This window comes from Hydractinia symbiolongicarpus, chromosome 7, assembly GCF_029227915.1.
Source record: "Hydractinia symbiolongicarpus strain clone_291-10 chromosome 7, HSymV2.1, whole genome shotgun sequence".
Taxonomy (NCBI): domain Eukaryota; kingdom Metazoa; phylum Cnidaria; class Hydrozoa; order Anthoathecata; family Hydractiniidae; genus Hydractinia; species Hydractinia symbiolongicarpus.
In genome coordinates this window covers 17,555,171-17,569,725 of record NC_079881.1, presented here as the reverse complement: position 1 = coordinate 17,569,725, position 14,555 = coordinate 17,555,171, and the positions used below count along the sequence as shown (strand labels likewise).

The following is a 14,555-nucleotide window of genomic DNA, read 5'->3' as shown; positions in this document are numbered from 1 at the left end:
CCTTCTTCTTAAGAAGCACTTGGGAGAGCCTTCGATATAACAAAGACTCGCTTTTACGAACTTTTTCTGTGTTCCTTCAAGATTTTTAAGCAAGTGTTCACTTTATTTATATTTCATGTTCATATGTTGGTTCCAAAAATTATCACTTTATCAAATTCCCTCACCTTGTTATTGAACTTTCCTTTCAAATTACTCATGAGAACAGATTTTTTTCTGCAACATTTCTAATTGAGCTACCACAAAATTGTCAAATACGTTTTTTCAACCTCGTCTCCAGGGGCTTTTGCCTTTTTAACATCGGGTGTCGGCGACAAAAAAACATAGGCAACAACCCTTGGGGACGAGGATGACGTATTTCACAAAGCAACCCTGTCACTAAGTTCCTGATCTGAAATTAGGTCACAATTAAGCAACTTGCTTAGCAACCTTAAAACCCCTCACTTGCAACTTGCCTCCCAGTTGTATTGTGACAAACAACAGCAACAACGCTATAGTATGCTTCAGATGCACGTAATGTCTCTGCTATTTCGGTAAACACATTACGTCCTAAGTAACCATATCCATAGCAACCCAACACCTAACCCTCATATGAGGGGGTTAACGGTAATATGAGAGGATTTAAGTACTTCTGATGAGGATTTCAAACATTTTTTGAAAAGATGACGGTGTTTTCATAACAAAAATTAAAGAGAATTGAGACAAAGTAGCTTAAAATTTACTTTTAGAGGAAAATCGAGGAGTTATGAGAATTTTCAAAACTGAGGAGATTGAGGAGGCGTAGCAACCCTGCTATGACAATCCATCTTAGCAAAAAACTTTGGAAAGATTCCATTGAAATTCGGAAGAATTGTGAGACTTTAGTATAGGGCGGTTTGATACAAACAAAACGAGTTACTTAAATTTCTTTGCATATGTTATTTGGCAACAAGCACCGCGCCTTTACAAACGCTATATAAAATTTTTATAAAACGGTGAATATAAAATAAACCTTACGCTATCCTCTTGCACTGTTTATACAGGTGTATACTAAAACGAGGCAATGTAACTCCAATCTAAAATTTAAGACTGGAATTCCACACCGAAAAAGCATGAAAGGGCAAGGAGAAACTGGAAGATGGTTGAACAAAAAACAAAGTAGCTAAGAGTGACGATTTTGCCTGTTCTTCATTATATAAATATTTTAAATTCAAACAATAATTAATCATACCAACTTCGTTCCCAGTCAACATCTGAAAAGGAAAAGTTATTTAGAACAACTTTCCCCTATAATACGTTTGAGCTAAGCTTGGCCAAAATTAAAGCCTCAATGATTTTTAAAACAATAAAAACGTTTCACCCTTAACCCACTGCATGCTATAACCAAAAATGTCTGGCTGAGCTAACCACAGATATAATATCCAGCATGATTCCCAGAAGGCCCTAATATAACGTAAAAGTCGCACTGGCGCGAAAAAAAGAAAATTTAAAGAAATTAAAAAAATTAAAGCAAATTAATGGTAGTTCAGGCCTGAGAACGAGGTTGTTAAAACAAAATTGTATATATTAGAATAAAATTCATAAAAACACGTGCATATAATGACGCCAAGACGAAAGCACAGGCTAGAAAACTCTGCAGCTTACAAAAATGTATAAAAAAATTGAGAATGTTTAGCCAGGACGGTTGTAACCACACACGGGGCATGACATTTATCAGCAGAGAGAACAAAGTGGCACGACTCAGAAAAAAACACATTATTTAACATATTCTAAACCAAAAAAACTTGTATAATATAATAAGAAGAATAAAAAACATAAAAAAATAAACAAAAATTACTTTGTATTTTTTTTATCTATCGGACAGTGAAAACAGGGTATTAAGCTTTTGTCGGCAGTTTCTTCCCCGTATTAGCACAGAGTTAGAAACCGCGCGACACTATTCCTAATGTGTATGAAATCTAAATAAATTAATCATTAACTTCCACTCATCCATTCAGTAAGCCTAAAACACCTTTAGTTAGTTAACATAGGCTAAAACCATACCCTGCTTCCCTGTTTTAGCTAACAATGTCTCGGATGACCAGCGCTAAATGCAGTGACAATCTCCTGGATGGTCACACTCATTCCCATGAGACCGCCGACAACACCAAAGACGATCAACCCAATATCTTTTGCGATCACCCACTTGCTCATTTCATGCCGTCTCAACGAGATATGGAAAATTGGGGGGAGAATATAAGACAGTAAGGAACTTCCGATGGAACCAGTCAACGCAGCTATGTATGCGAATTGTGAACGAAACACGAGAGCTATGCAAGCCGTGCAAGATATTAAAAATACACGAATCAAATTGCCTTCCCATGTTTTCAGCTAAAAAGAGAAACACATTAAACTGTTATGGCGTTCACAGCTTATTTGTGGTTTAAAGAGGTTTAGTTTCTTTTGACAGCACAGCAAACACAGCGTGAGGATGAAGTGGAGCGGTAATACCTTACCGGGGAAATAAACGGGAGAAAGGACTAATTTTGACCATTAATGCTTCCCCCAGTTAATTTTTCTCTAACTTATTTAACACCCCCAATCTTCCGAAATACATTTCTCCGATCAACCATTCTTTTTGGGAACTTCAGTATTAGTCTGTTTTCAATATAATGTTCCAATTTTGTTCTTACTCAACTTAATAATAGTTTTCATATTAGTTAGTACGCTCAGCAGTACCGGAGAGAAAAAAAACCTATGGTTTCTAAAAAAATTGGATATTTAAAAAATTACCAACCACTGCTAACTTTCCCGGCATGCAATGACACATTTTAGCGAATATTTTTTTTTATCTCTCAATTAATTTAGAACTTCAATTGAAATTATCTCAGACATTAGCGATAGACATTGTTGGGAATCGATAAATTGTTATTATACAGCAATTGTATCACGCATGCGCATCAATACCATCTAGTAAGTCCCCTTTAACTTTTCAAGGACCGCATCAGAATACAAACCTACCTTAACTGGGGAAATATCAACCTCAGGTTTTTCATCATTGTCAATTAGCTTTTCTTCTTCATCTTTACTCAGCACTTTTGAATTCAAAACTCGATATCTGGTACGTTTTGCTGCTCGCCATGTTCTTAGCTTGATGAAAATCCGCTCAGTAATTTGTATACACGGATAGATTTGTAGTGGGTATGTGAAAAGAACGCCGACGAACAGCAGCAATTGCAATGCAATGGCAACATCACCATGGAGATTCGACGTTACGATCTGGCATGTTTTCTCGCCATAAGCAAGATAGCCAACCACACCGAACGTGCCCAAGATGCCGGAAAGTAGAAATAACGACAGATGCAAAAAACAGGGATATTTTTTACGATTTTCAGCCATGCTTCCTTCGATTGGGATCACCTAAAAGATGGTTGCATTTTAAACAGATGTTGCATTTAAAATATGTTGCGCTAAATATGTGGCAGTTAAAATTGTTGCTTGTGGTATGTTGCTTTTAAAGTATAGGATGCATTGAAGAATAAGTTGCGTTTAAAATATAGGTTGCATTTACGATATAAATTACATTCAAAATAGACGTTGCATTTAAAATATAGGTTGCATTTACAATATAGGATACATATAAAATATGTTACATTATGTATGTTGCATTTAAATTCGCTGGGGAGTTTTTCATAAATGCCTAAAACACAGGACAAACTGTAGAAAAACATATTTCGTTGATTACTCGAAAAGTTTCCTGAGAAATGCTCCCTTTAAGATATACAAACAAATAAACAAATAAACACAAAAACAAACAAATAAACAGAACACACAAACAAGCAAACAAACAAACAAACAAATAAACAGAACACACAAACAAAAAAACAAACAAACAAACAAAAAAATACTAACTGTTCCAATCCCTTCAAATGCTCCAGTAACCTGACCAAAGAATATTGGAAATGTTTTTTGCTTCACCAAGGCTATATTATTTGGAATACCATTCATAGCTAAACGAGAATAAATTTTCGAGTGAAAGTTGACTTCCAGGAAAGACATGAATTCTCTTATTCATTTTGCTACCTTCATATTTTAGGGTGTACACTTTTAAGACTTTTTTCTCTTAACCCTGTGTACTTCTGTCAAATAAGTTGCTGCCACGTTTAGCAAATTGCAAAATACTGAGAATGATGTGTTCAAGAGGAAATGGACACATAACTAACGAGTTGAAACATAAATTACTTTAAATCTCATATTATTTTTGGATAAAACTTTCCTGAATATTTTCCAGAATTTGTAAGTGCATTCTGATTTTAATAAAACCAATAGTTAGTATTGCCAAGTTATAACGTATTAAAACAATGCATTTTTAAGGTTCAGTGGATTCAAATTTCTATTTGAATACATTAAACTGCGCCTTGCAGAAGATTCTCAAAGTTAAATGATATTTCCGTAAAAGGTCCAAATATAATTAAAACAACTACGCCAATGTAAACACATGCAGATATGTCAGAAACATCAACACCTAACAAATCAGAATTACTCACTTGAAACTATGTATATAGCAGTCAATCCAAATGCCCCAGTAATGGATGCATTGGCAATAACACTAACAGGTCCAAGTTTACGTAAATTTCTCACAAAAGAAATCAACACCAACAATGGCAATGGAATAAGCAGAAGTACTGCAAACGCCATGTAAGAATTTTCTAAAAGATTTGTTTGGCTTAATGGATCCTTAACTGCTTCAACAGCATTTTTTAAATGGTGATAAATAAAATGCGTCATAGTCCTGTTGTCAAATTCAGAAAACAAAGGCAACACGGTAGTATTAAACAGTGTAGTATTTCCAGTGGTTAAAGTTGCAACTGTGGTAGTCCACATCTTTGTCGTTAGTTTATGTGTTGGAATCATAGTTGCATTTGTAACATTCTGCAATGCAGCATGGGGTACCAGAAAGTGTTTTAGAACTGAACGCAATGTATTGCCCATAAATATAAAATAACCAATAGTAAATCCAAACTGTGTCACCATAACAGACACATTTACAGCTAATAAACCAGGTCGGCCTAAACAAGCTTTCCCGATCCTACCAAATGATAAAGTTCTACCAAGAATTTCTTCTTGACGTTTCACTTCGTCCTTGCTTTCGCCACGACCGATTTTTTCTTTTATAATATTTGCTACAACAATTCGTTTACATTTTACAATTAGTCCACAACAATGGTCTGTAGCAGAAGCAATTAAGAATATGCACACCATAGCCAGCTAAAAAACAACATATTTACATTAAATACTGACTCGGCCACTATGTATAAAAAAACAAGAAGTAGTGAATTCTTGTTCAGTTAGACAGACAGCCACAAAAAGATATCGATTTTTAATAAAAAAATACGCACCACAATACCAGATTGTAACACAGCAAACGGCAGACCAATCAATGCTGACCCTATGAAAGCTTTGAATACATTCGAGCAATCTGTAAAGTTCCGCAGGCACCTAAAAATAACATTAAGGTAGAATATTACTGATACGCCATTCGTCTCATAAGACAGTGCTTGCTAACAAATAATAGCTTTTAAACAAATCCCTATATAATGTTCACAAAAACAATACTTCAAAAGATTCCAAAAAAACTTGAACAATGAAAAATAAAAAATATAGGCCAGTTAACTTACATGCCCATACTTAAAGCAAAGCACGAAATTATGATCTCTCAGAACGCTTTTTATGGATACATTTCAGAAATACTTTAATTCCATATTTTTATATTATTGCTTCTATTTTAGTTTATAAACATTCTTCATTGCAAAGCTCTTATAGTCATAGTTACTGGTATTATACAATAATACAATAACAATGAACAAATAAAATGTATGTTAACCTTAATATATGAATATGAAACTGATAAAAGGGTAAATTTTATAAATACTCTGCATCAATTTTATTATAAGCATATATATACTGGTCATTTTTTTTATTATCTAGCATAAATTGCAGATTGTGCAATATTATAGCAATGACAATGACGGGTTATCACTGTTAAGACGAAAAATTAAGGCTTGATGCCAAGTCGGATCCATATCAAAGAGCTTTTTGTCTATGAATCTATTTATTATGTTAAAAAATCAAGACTTTCGACTTTTGAAGATTTGATAATTATGCCATTTATAATGCATGATGTTATGTATGTAAAATAACTAACATTATGTTAAAGTATGCAGTGTATATAGATAGATAGATGTGCATATTTTACATGGCTAGTCTCACAAATATCAAAACTCTATTATTTCCAGGAGGGGCCATGACTTTGATGGGGAGTCCTAGAGTGTTTAATGCTCACTTTGAGCTACGCAAACTCAATTATGGTCAACGCTATGCCAGACAACTCCCTGCAATATCCAATGGCCCGCACAGTGCGCCATCTCCCCAATTTCCCTTACATGGCTCGGGTTAACCCGGGGCTATGGTAATATTCAATTACCAATATTGAATCGCTGCCAAGGGGAATCGAATTCAGGTCTCCTGCACAAAGTACAAGAGTGATAACCACTAATCTACTGTGCCACAAAATGTAAATGTATTTTTCTTACCTATCCAGTTTGGTATGTATATATAGACCATATTACAATAAATATACAGAGATTTAGTTATCCTGGTTATTTTTCATACCAAGCAATTGTTTATCAACATCTTACTTATATGATGTCTTAACTCCAATTAATTATAGCTACACTACAACTAAAATCGTCGAAAACAGATAAAGGTTTTACCAAACAGCAAAAAGATTCATAAACAACTTTGAAAGCTATGTTGTATCAAACTAACTTGTTCTTTTACGGGAGATGATTTTTAATACTAAAAAACATAATTTTGTTTGTTTGACCTAACAAACATATTTGTGCAAAGTTTCATGCCAATATGAGGTCACCTTTATTACTTCTGAGGGGTTGAAGACATAATGGAATCCTGTTTATTGTTTTGATAAAGCATTGTGATAGGATAACTTTTAAAAGCAAAAGGTTACATCATCCCTCATGCTGTTGGGAGCATAACTAAAATCACAAAAGCAAGTAAAGTAGTAACGAAAAGTTTATGAATTCTTTATGTCTTTGGGAATTCCATCCTAATGGCTGGCTCTTCCCCACTGACTGCACAATTATATACATTGTCAATTCGTGTAGATGGGTCTTAAAGTCTTAAAGAATGGTCTTAAAGTGTGCTAAAGTTAGGACTCAAACCTGCAGCCTTGTGATCACATAGTAAATACACTACCACACACTATCTACATGTCATAAGAAAAAGGAACTTACCCAATTTTTGGTGATGCTTTAATTTCTGTCCAATCATCATCACTGTTTCCTTTTTGATATATTTCTTCTTCATCATCACTACATGGATCATTTAGGTTGACATCAGAAGCTTCGTCTTCAAACGAACGTTTATTTGGTGGTGACATTGTAGGAAGATTATTTTCTTTTCTTTTTTATATATTTTTCTTCATAATAACATCTGAAATTATCTTATAATCTTTTTCAACTGCTTTTGTTTACACATTTGTTGCAAATATTTACATCACTTATTAATTATGTATGTACTTTATTAATAAAACTGATGTTATTTTGAAAAATTATACATATATATGTGTTTGCTTCGAGCGTTGTAAAATAAAAAAGTAATAATCACTACACTTTACGACGTTTCGGCCATTCGACGGCCATTTTTAAGTAAACAAGTCCTAGTACATGTTTATAAATATACAATAAGGACGTGAAAGTTATATCGGGGGAAGAGTGTGTTTCCCAGCATAGGTTGCTGGTTTGTGATATTATCTTGAAGAGTGCTAAAGAAGCCAAGGAAAAGTACAGTCCCCGTCATAAAGTCTGGAAGCTAAAGGAAGAGATTGTAGCAAGACAATTTAGTGCAAAAGTTCAGCAGTTACCCCACAATGGTCAGTGTGATGGTGACAATGTTGAAAGTACTTGGACTACTTTGAAGAATTGCCTTCCAGAAGCTTCTGATGATACCTGTGGGTGGACGAATGGACCAGCTAGACATATAGACAGACCTGGTGGTGGAATAATGAGGTTGACCAGTGTATAAAGGAAAAAAGGAAAGAGTGGAAAGAGTGGAAAGAGTGGAAGTCAGGTGGTAGTAAAAATATTTTCTTAGAAGCACAGATTTTCAGATGCGTTAAGAACCAACGCAATGAGGTATTCAAGATAGCAAAGCAAATGAAGAAGACTAATCTAGATGTTGTAGGTGAGAAGTGTATGTGTAATGATGAAGGTTTTTTGGCTAGCACAGAGGAGGAGAAAGGGTAGCTTGGAAGAATTATTATCAGAGGTTGCTTAACTGAGTTTGATTGGAATGAGGATAATTTGACTGATGATGATGTTGTAAAAGGGCCAGCTATGCAGATCAAGACATAATGGGTAGTGGAGGCTATTAGGAAAATGAAGATTGGCAAGGCTGCAGGAGTATCAGGTATTGTTGCAGAGATGGTAAAAGCATCTGGATATATGGGAGTTGAGCTTATTACAAGTTTTGCTAATCAGATTATAAAGGATGGTGCTATTCAGAGTGAGTGGCAGTCAAGTGTAATAGTGAATTGTTTCAAAGGCAAGGGTGATGCATTAGAAAGAGGTAACTATAGAGGTTTGAAGTTGGTTGATCAAGTAATGAAAGTTATTGAAAGAGTGATGGAAAGTTACTTAGAGAAAGAATTGATATAGATAAGATGCAATTTGGTTTTGTTCCAGGGCGTGGCACTACTGATGCAATATTTTTACTCAGACAGCTTCAGGAAAAGTATTTAGGAAAGAGAAAGAATCTCTATTTTGTCTTTGTAGATTTAGAGAAAGCTTTTGATAGAGTGCCACGTAAATTAATTTGGTGGGCTATGAGAAAATTAGGTGTGGATGAGTGGCTAGTTACGATAATACAGTCTATGTACAGCAACGCTAGAAGTCGTGTCAGGATTAACGATTCACTTAGTGATTAATTTAGTGTAAATGTTGGTGTACATCAGGGTTCTGTACTTAGTCCTTTGTTGTTTGTTCTAGTCTTAGAAGCGCTGTCGATGGAGTTGAGAACAGGTTGTCCATAAGTTATTGTATGCAGATGATTTGGTTCTCATAGCAGAGTCGATGGAAGAATTAGTTGAAAAGTTTGAGAAGTGGAAAAAGGACTAGAAGAAAAAGGGCTAAGGGTGAACACAGCAAAGTCTAAAGTCATGATTGATAGCACTGCAGCCAAGGGTGACCTTGTAGTTGGAAAGTGGCCTTGTGGAGTTTGCAGCAAAGGGGTTGGTAGTAGCTCAATTTTTTGTCAGACTTGCAAGCATTGGGTACATAAGAAGTGCAGTAGTATTGGTGGAAGGTTAAGAGCTGACATCCAGTTTGTATGCAAGCGTTGCAAAGGTGAGATTATAGAGAATGAAGTATTTCCAGCTTCAATGATGTACAAAAGTGGCTCGTTGGATAAAGTTGAGAACTTCTGTTACTTAGGTGATATGTTGGACAGGGAAGTGTTACTTGCAGAATAGGTTCTGCTTGGAAAAAGTTCAGAGAGTTACTTCCTTTGTTGACTAGCAGAGTCTTGTCAATTGAGGTAAAAGGTAGGTTGTATGAGGCCTGTGTAAGAAGTGTTATGTTGTACAGTAGTGAGACATGAGCATTGAAGCAGGAAGATCTTGACCTTTAGAAAGGAATGATATGACAATGGTTAGGTGGATGTCTAAAGCCAGTCTGAGAGACAGAAAGAGTTCAGATGAGCTAAGAGGCAGGCTAAGTATCCGTAGAATTAAAGATGTTATCCAGATAAGAAGAATGAATTGCTTGGGGCAGTTGGAAGGAATGGAGGGGAATAATTGGGTAAGAAAGTGTAGAGACTTGATAGTTCCTGGGGCAACGCCCAGAGGCAGACCGAGAAAGACTTGGCAGGAGGTTATAAGGACAGACTTGATACAGAGGAAGTTGAGTTTAGTTCTAACACAGTCTAGATCAGATTGGAAGAGGGTTATTAATATACCCTGTCCAACCCATGCTAGCATGGAAAACGGACGTTAAGCCGAGAATGATGATGATAATGAATAACATGGTATGATCGTATCGCACGAGCAAAATTTATCCTACGGGGACAGCAATGACAGCAAAAAGAAAATGGTGATGTGAAAAACGAGTATGATTTCTTGCAACGTATCTATATGTTTATTTGATTAAATACACGACTATCACATGTGAAAAAGCAGGAAACGAAAAAACGCACTACAAATCATACCATATATATGGTATCAAGGTATCATAAGAGATTCATGAAGATATTACCTGCTTCGTGACTGCGAGTTTCATTGTTAAATTTCTATGTTTTTCTCATATTTTAACTGACAAGAAGACAAATTTTTAAGACAAAGTTTCTTCTCTAGCTAATAATTCGCAACTTTAATGTCAAATCTTGCAAACAAATCAAAACAAGCATTTTTTTTCGTGATTAGTATACAACACTGAAGTTAATTTTTGGTTTATTTTTTTTAAGTGGGAGGTAAGGTTTAAAAGAGTAAGATATGCTATCTTTGTACTCATTATTTGATTAATTCCGTGTTAGCTGGGGGTGGATTTGAATTTTAGGGATTTGTTTGTTTCTAAGCTATCATATAGGAAATTAATTAACCTCCAAGAAAGTTTCGAAGTTAATAAAACTAGGCTACAACCATTAACAAGGTATAAGGAGCTATGAATTTTTTTTTGTGCATGGTTATCAGGATATCACTGTTAAGAGGGATGGAGTCTGTAATTTACAAAATAATCGTTAAGAACTCAAGTACTCAAACAACTTTTCAAGAAACTCTAAAAAAATTTTTTTTTAATTTTTGTTGCTTTGTTTAAAGTAAAAAATTAGAACTGATATTTTAAAACTTTGCACTAAGAATCAGTTTCGTCATCGGTATCTCCATCTTCACCAATGTACAACTGAATATTGCTACCACAACAATTCAAATTCTTTTGCCGTTATGTTTACCACCGGTCGCGAACACTCCGCCTGTTTCAGCACAAAATAGAGAAAAGAAGAAAGCTGCGACAAGTAGTGGGGAAAATAAAGATATCAGAGAAATATTTAGCATGACAAAAACAAAGAAAGAGGCAAGAGTTTTTGTGTATATAAAAGATTGTTACACTGAAAAAAGGAGATGATTGTATACATATAAATAATATCCATCCATATGTCATTGATTTTTTTAACAACTCTTACAGGGGCTAAGCTCCCCTAGCCGCCACCCCTGCTTACATTTGCTTAAAAAAAGATTTTTTGCATAATAAAAACATTGCGTCTTTTAAATTGGCTATGATTTCACAGAAAAAAAAACTATTGCGTTTTTCTGATGTGAAATTTCCAAAGGCAAACACTTTTGTAAAAAGGGGCCAAAAACGCGAAAGTTTCTGCCCTACAAGTCTGATCACAAACTGTTTTTCAAAGCCCCTCTAACTCAGAACAGCTCACAGAATCTTCCAATATGTTTAGCTATAGAGACCAGCAATGGCTTAGCACATATCTTTCTCAAAAAAAATTTTAAACAATATTTCTAATTAGGCCATTATCAAAAATATATAATGTTCGGGTCCTCCGACTGACTCGCTTGTGGTATTAAAAAACTGAGTCCGCAAGTCAGAAAGAAACACGGAAAAAATTTGAGAGGGGGTGGGCAGTACTGTTTTTTGGTCCTGGGAACGAAGGATTTTACTTGCTCCGATCGGAAAATCCTGGGAAGAAATCTGACTGCCCGACGGAATCACTTTTGCAGGGACTTCAAGAGGCGAACATAACATATTTTTGATGGCAGCCTTATTATTTTGTACAAATTTGTGTTTGAGCGTTCTAAAAATCCTAAGGAGTTGCGAGTTACAGGTAAAGAGTTTACAAGGATGAACTACTAAACATAAAGCTAGCTTGTACATTTAGGTCGGAGAGACACATTTTAGCAGCTAATGTTTAGCAATTTGCCAACCAAACCAAAGGAGTTGTTATTAGCTAGCTAGCTAACAAATGAATGAAATAGCTGGCAAGTATGCCGTGGTAATCATAAAACAAGAATAAAATATTTAGCTAGCTAGCTCTAATTCTATTCATTGGATATTATTACCCTACGTCCCTGCTAAAGGTAGACAATCTCAATGCACAAACAGTCACCATCAACATACTCACATTCAGTATATTGTTTACCACGGTCCGTATATGTGTGATGTGACGTTTATGTTTTTACGGAAACTAAACTGAAGATAATCATGGGTTACCGAGACAAAAAAATGTTTTTTCACTTTTTTTCCAACAAGCTCTGTTTACACTATGTTCTAAAATCAGTTCGCGGTCTCACTAATGCAGTTTCAGGTCTTTTGTAATATAAAGCAAACAAATTCTGTTTATACCTGAAATTCCAGTTTTATAACCGAATGTGTCTTGAATTTTTTTTTCAGGAATATATTGTCATTGCGTGTTTCTCATCACAGACGTTCCGGTTGTTAATGCCGTTGCGGTTCCGGTGAAGAAAGGCCCAATAACTTTTTTATTAGTAGAAATCAATGTAGAAAGTGTTGCGGAGAGGTTGCCAAGGCAAAGGCATTAAGCACGGCAAGGAAAGGGCAAAGGCAGGCAAGGAAATAGGAAGAGGAATCAGGAAGGCAGGGGTAGGCAAGGCATGGGAGCCACAGGCAAGGACATAGTAGGCAGGCACCAGAAAAGGCATAGGAATGGTAGGCAAAGAAAGGCACGGTCAGTGCTGGCAAGGCAATGGAACGGCAAGGCAGGGGTGCATGACTTTAATAGAAAATCTCCACCTTACAACTCAAAGATTGCGTATACTCAATATTATCAAATTTATCTCAGGTCAATATACAGTGAATCATAGCCATTACAAGTATTTAAACAATCGGTCATAACGACATATCATTTTTTGATAAATCTGAGATTAACTTGGTTCCAATGACAACAACATTAAAAAGTCAAGATATAGAAATAATCAGAGAAGTCTTACTTAAAGATTACCTATTATATGAAAACCTGGTTGTTGTAGGTGCAAGATAATTATGTTTTCCTAGCCCTGTCCAGGATTTGAACCTGGATCTCTCATTTGCATGAGTGTCATAGCCATTAGACCAGCAGGGCATAAACATAAATATATATACAAAACTTTACAGGTGAGTATTATATACACTTAGGAATTTACGCTGGTTAAGCCACAATTAACTGTGTTACCTGGTGTTAAACGCTTTATGGAACAATTAATACAAATTTTAAACTGTACCACACAATCATAAATCGAGTGAAACACACAACATTTAAGGTGTGTCGGGTGTGTAATTATATTTTTCAGATTCACAAAATATATATTTCCTTCAACTTTAGCTTGAATAGAAACACAATTTACATATTGTGCCATGTCATAGCGAAAACTGTTTCACAAAATGTTCCCGGTAAAACGTAAAATATATATGTACTTTAATCTGTGGTACGCCATTAGTATAGGTAAACAAACCCTTTCAAAAAAACTTTAGCACAACTTCTGTTAAATAGAAACACAGGTAATAGCTTGTCGTTAACACTAGGCTGAGTGATTAGTACAAATATACTGTGGGGCACATCCGAAAAACTTTGGTTCAAATAAACAGACAGTAAACACCCTGTTGTTATCCTACACAGCTAAAACAATCATGCAGCACTTTTATTTTGCGGAAAAGTTTTTGTAACATTTAAAAATAAAAACACTGCTTAAAACCTGTTTTTATGCTCCTAAAGAATCCTGCAATATTTTATGGGAAAAGTTTGTGCTAGATCAAAAATTAATCATAAAATCGAACAGCCGTAATACATTTTTAAAAAAACCTTTACTGCAACTTCGGTTTAAAAAAACACAGCGGAAACAGCCTGTTGTTAGCCTGTGCAGCTAAAAATCAAATAGCAGTATATGTTTTGTTTGCAAACAAGTTTTTATGACAGTAGGATAAAAATCTCTTATTCCAGACTGAACAAAAACATCATTAGAGCCACATGTGTAAGGATCGGGTCAAGTTACAAAAACAGAAATTATTGGGACATTATTTGTATACATATCGTGAGATTAGGTAAAAAATAATGAATACACTTGGAGATTTTCAATACATGTTGACGATTGAACGAGATATCTATCTACATCTACATCTATCTATCTATTTATATATATATATTGAAATAATTTTCGCTTCTGCAACTTAAGCCGCACTGATGTATGCTCAGTGGCAGGGTTAAAAAAGTTTATTTCCTGACGTGTGTACAATATATATATAGCTAGCTACAACCGTCCACGAAAATATAGCTCTCTATTCCCCCTTAATGTTAAGAACTGCCAATTTGTGGCTAAGCAACGTAAACAATTACACGTGACATACCTGTATATAAACATTTACTATCTGCAAAATATCTAGCTGAACATATGGCTCTCACCCCCTCTATAAAATTCAATGTTATAAAATACCCAACTTGACCTCGTAAGTGGGAAGGGAAGTATCTGTAGAATTATATATAGGTATGTACTTTTGCTGATTTCGCTAAACATATTTTGCCCTTGAACT

The 14,555-nt window shown here is 35.1% G+C and overlaps 1 protein-coding gene across 1 annotated transcript; it reads right to left on the bottom strand.

Annotated features, from left to right (window-relative positions):
- Positions 1-1,139: 1,139 nt before the first annotated feature.
- Positions 1,140-7,873, bottom strand: LOC130649546 (uncharacterized). The gene is made up of 6 exons (XM_057455841.1): positions 7,269-7,873; positions 5,355-5,454; positions 4,503-5,223; positions 3,868-3,965; positions 2,977-3,375; positions 1,140-2,346 (listed from the first exon to the last, which is right to left on the bottom strand). The coding sequence occupies exons 1-6, from the start codon at positions 7,412-7,414 to the stop codon at positions 2,038-2,040; spliced, it is 1,773 nt and encodes a 590-aa protein (XP_057311824.1). The 5' UTR covers positions 7,415-7,873; the 3' UTR covers positions 1,140-2,037.
- Positions 7,874-14,555: the final 6,682 nt, after the last annotated feature.

Excerpts from the sequence above, each read along its gene's own strand:
- LOC130649546 (XM_057455841.1), bottom strand. The coding sequence starts at position 7,414 with ATGTCACCACCAAATAAACGTTCGTTTGAAGACGAAGCTTCTGATGTC. Across the intron at positions 5,455-7,268 it reads AAAGCATCACCAAAAATTGG|GTGCCTGCGGAACTTTACAG; the intron begins GTAAGTTCCTTT and ends TGTTATTTTTAG. Across the intron at positions 3,376-3,867 it reads CATTTGAAGGGATTGGAACA|GTGATCCCAATCGAAGGAAG; the intron begins GTTAGTATTTTT and ends ACCATCTTTTAG.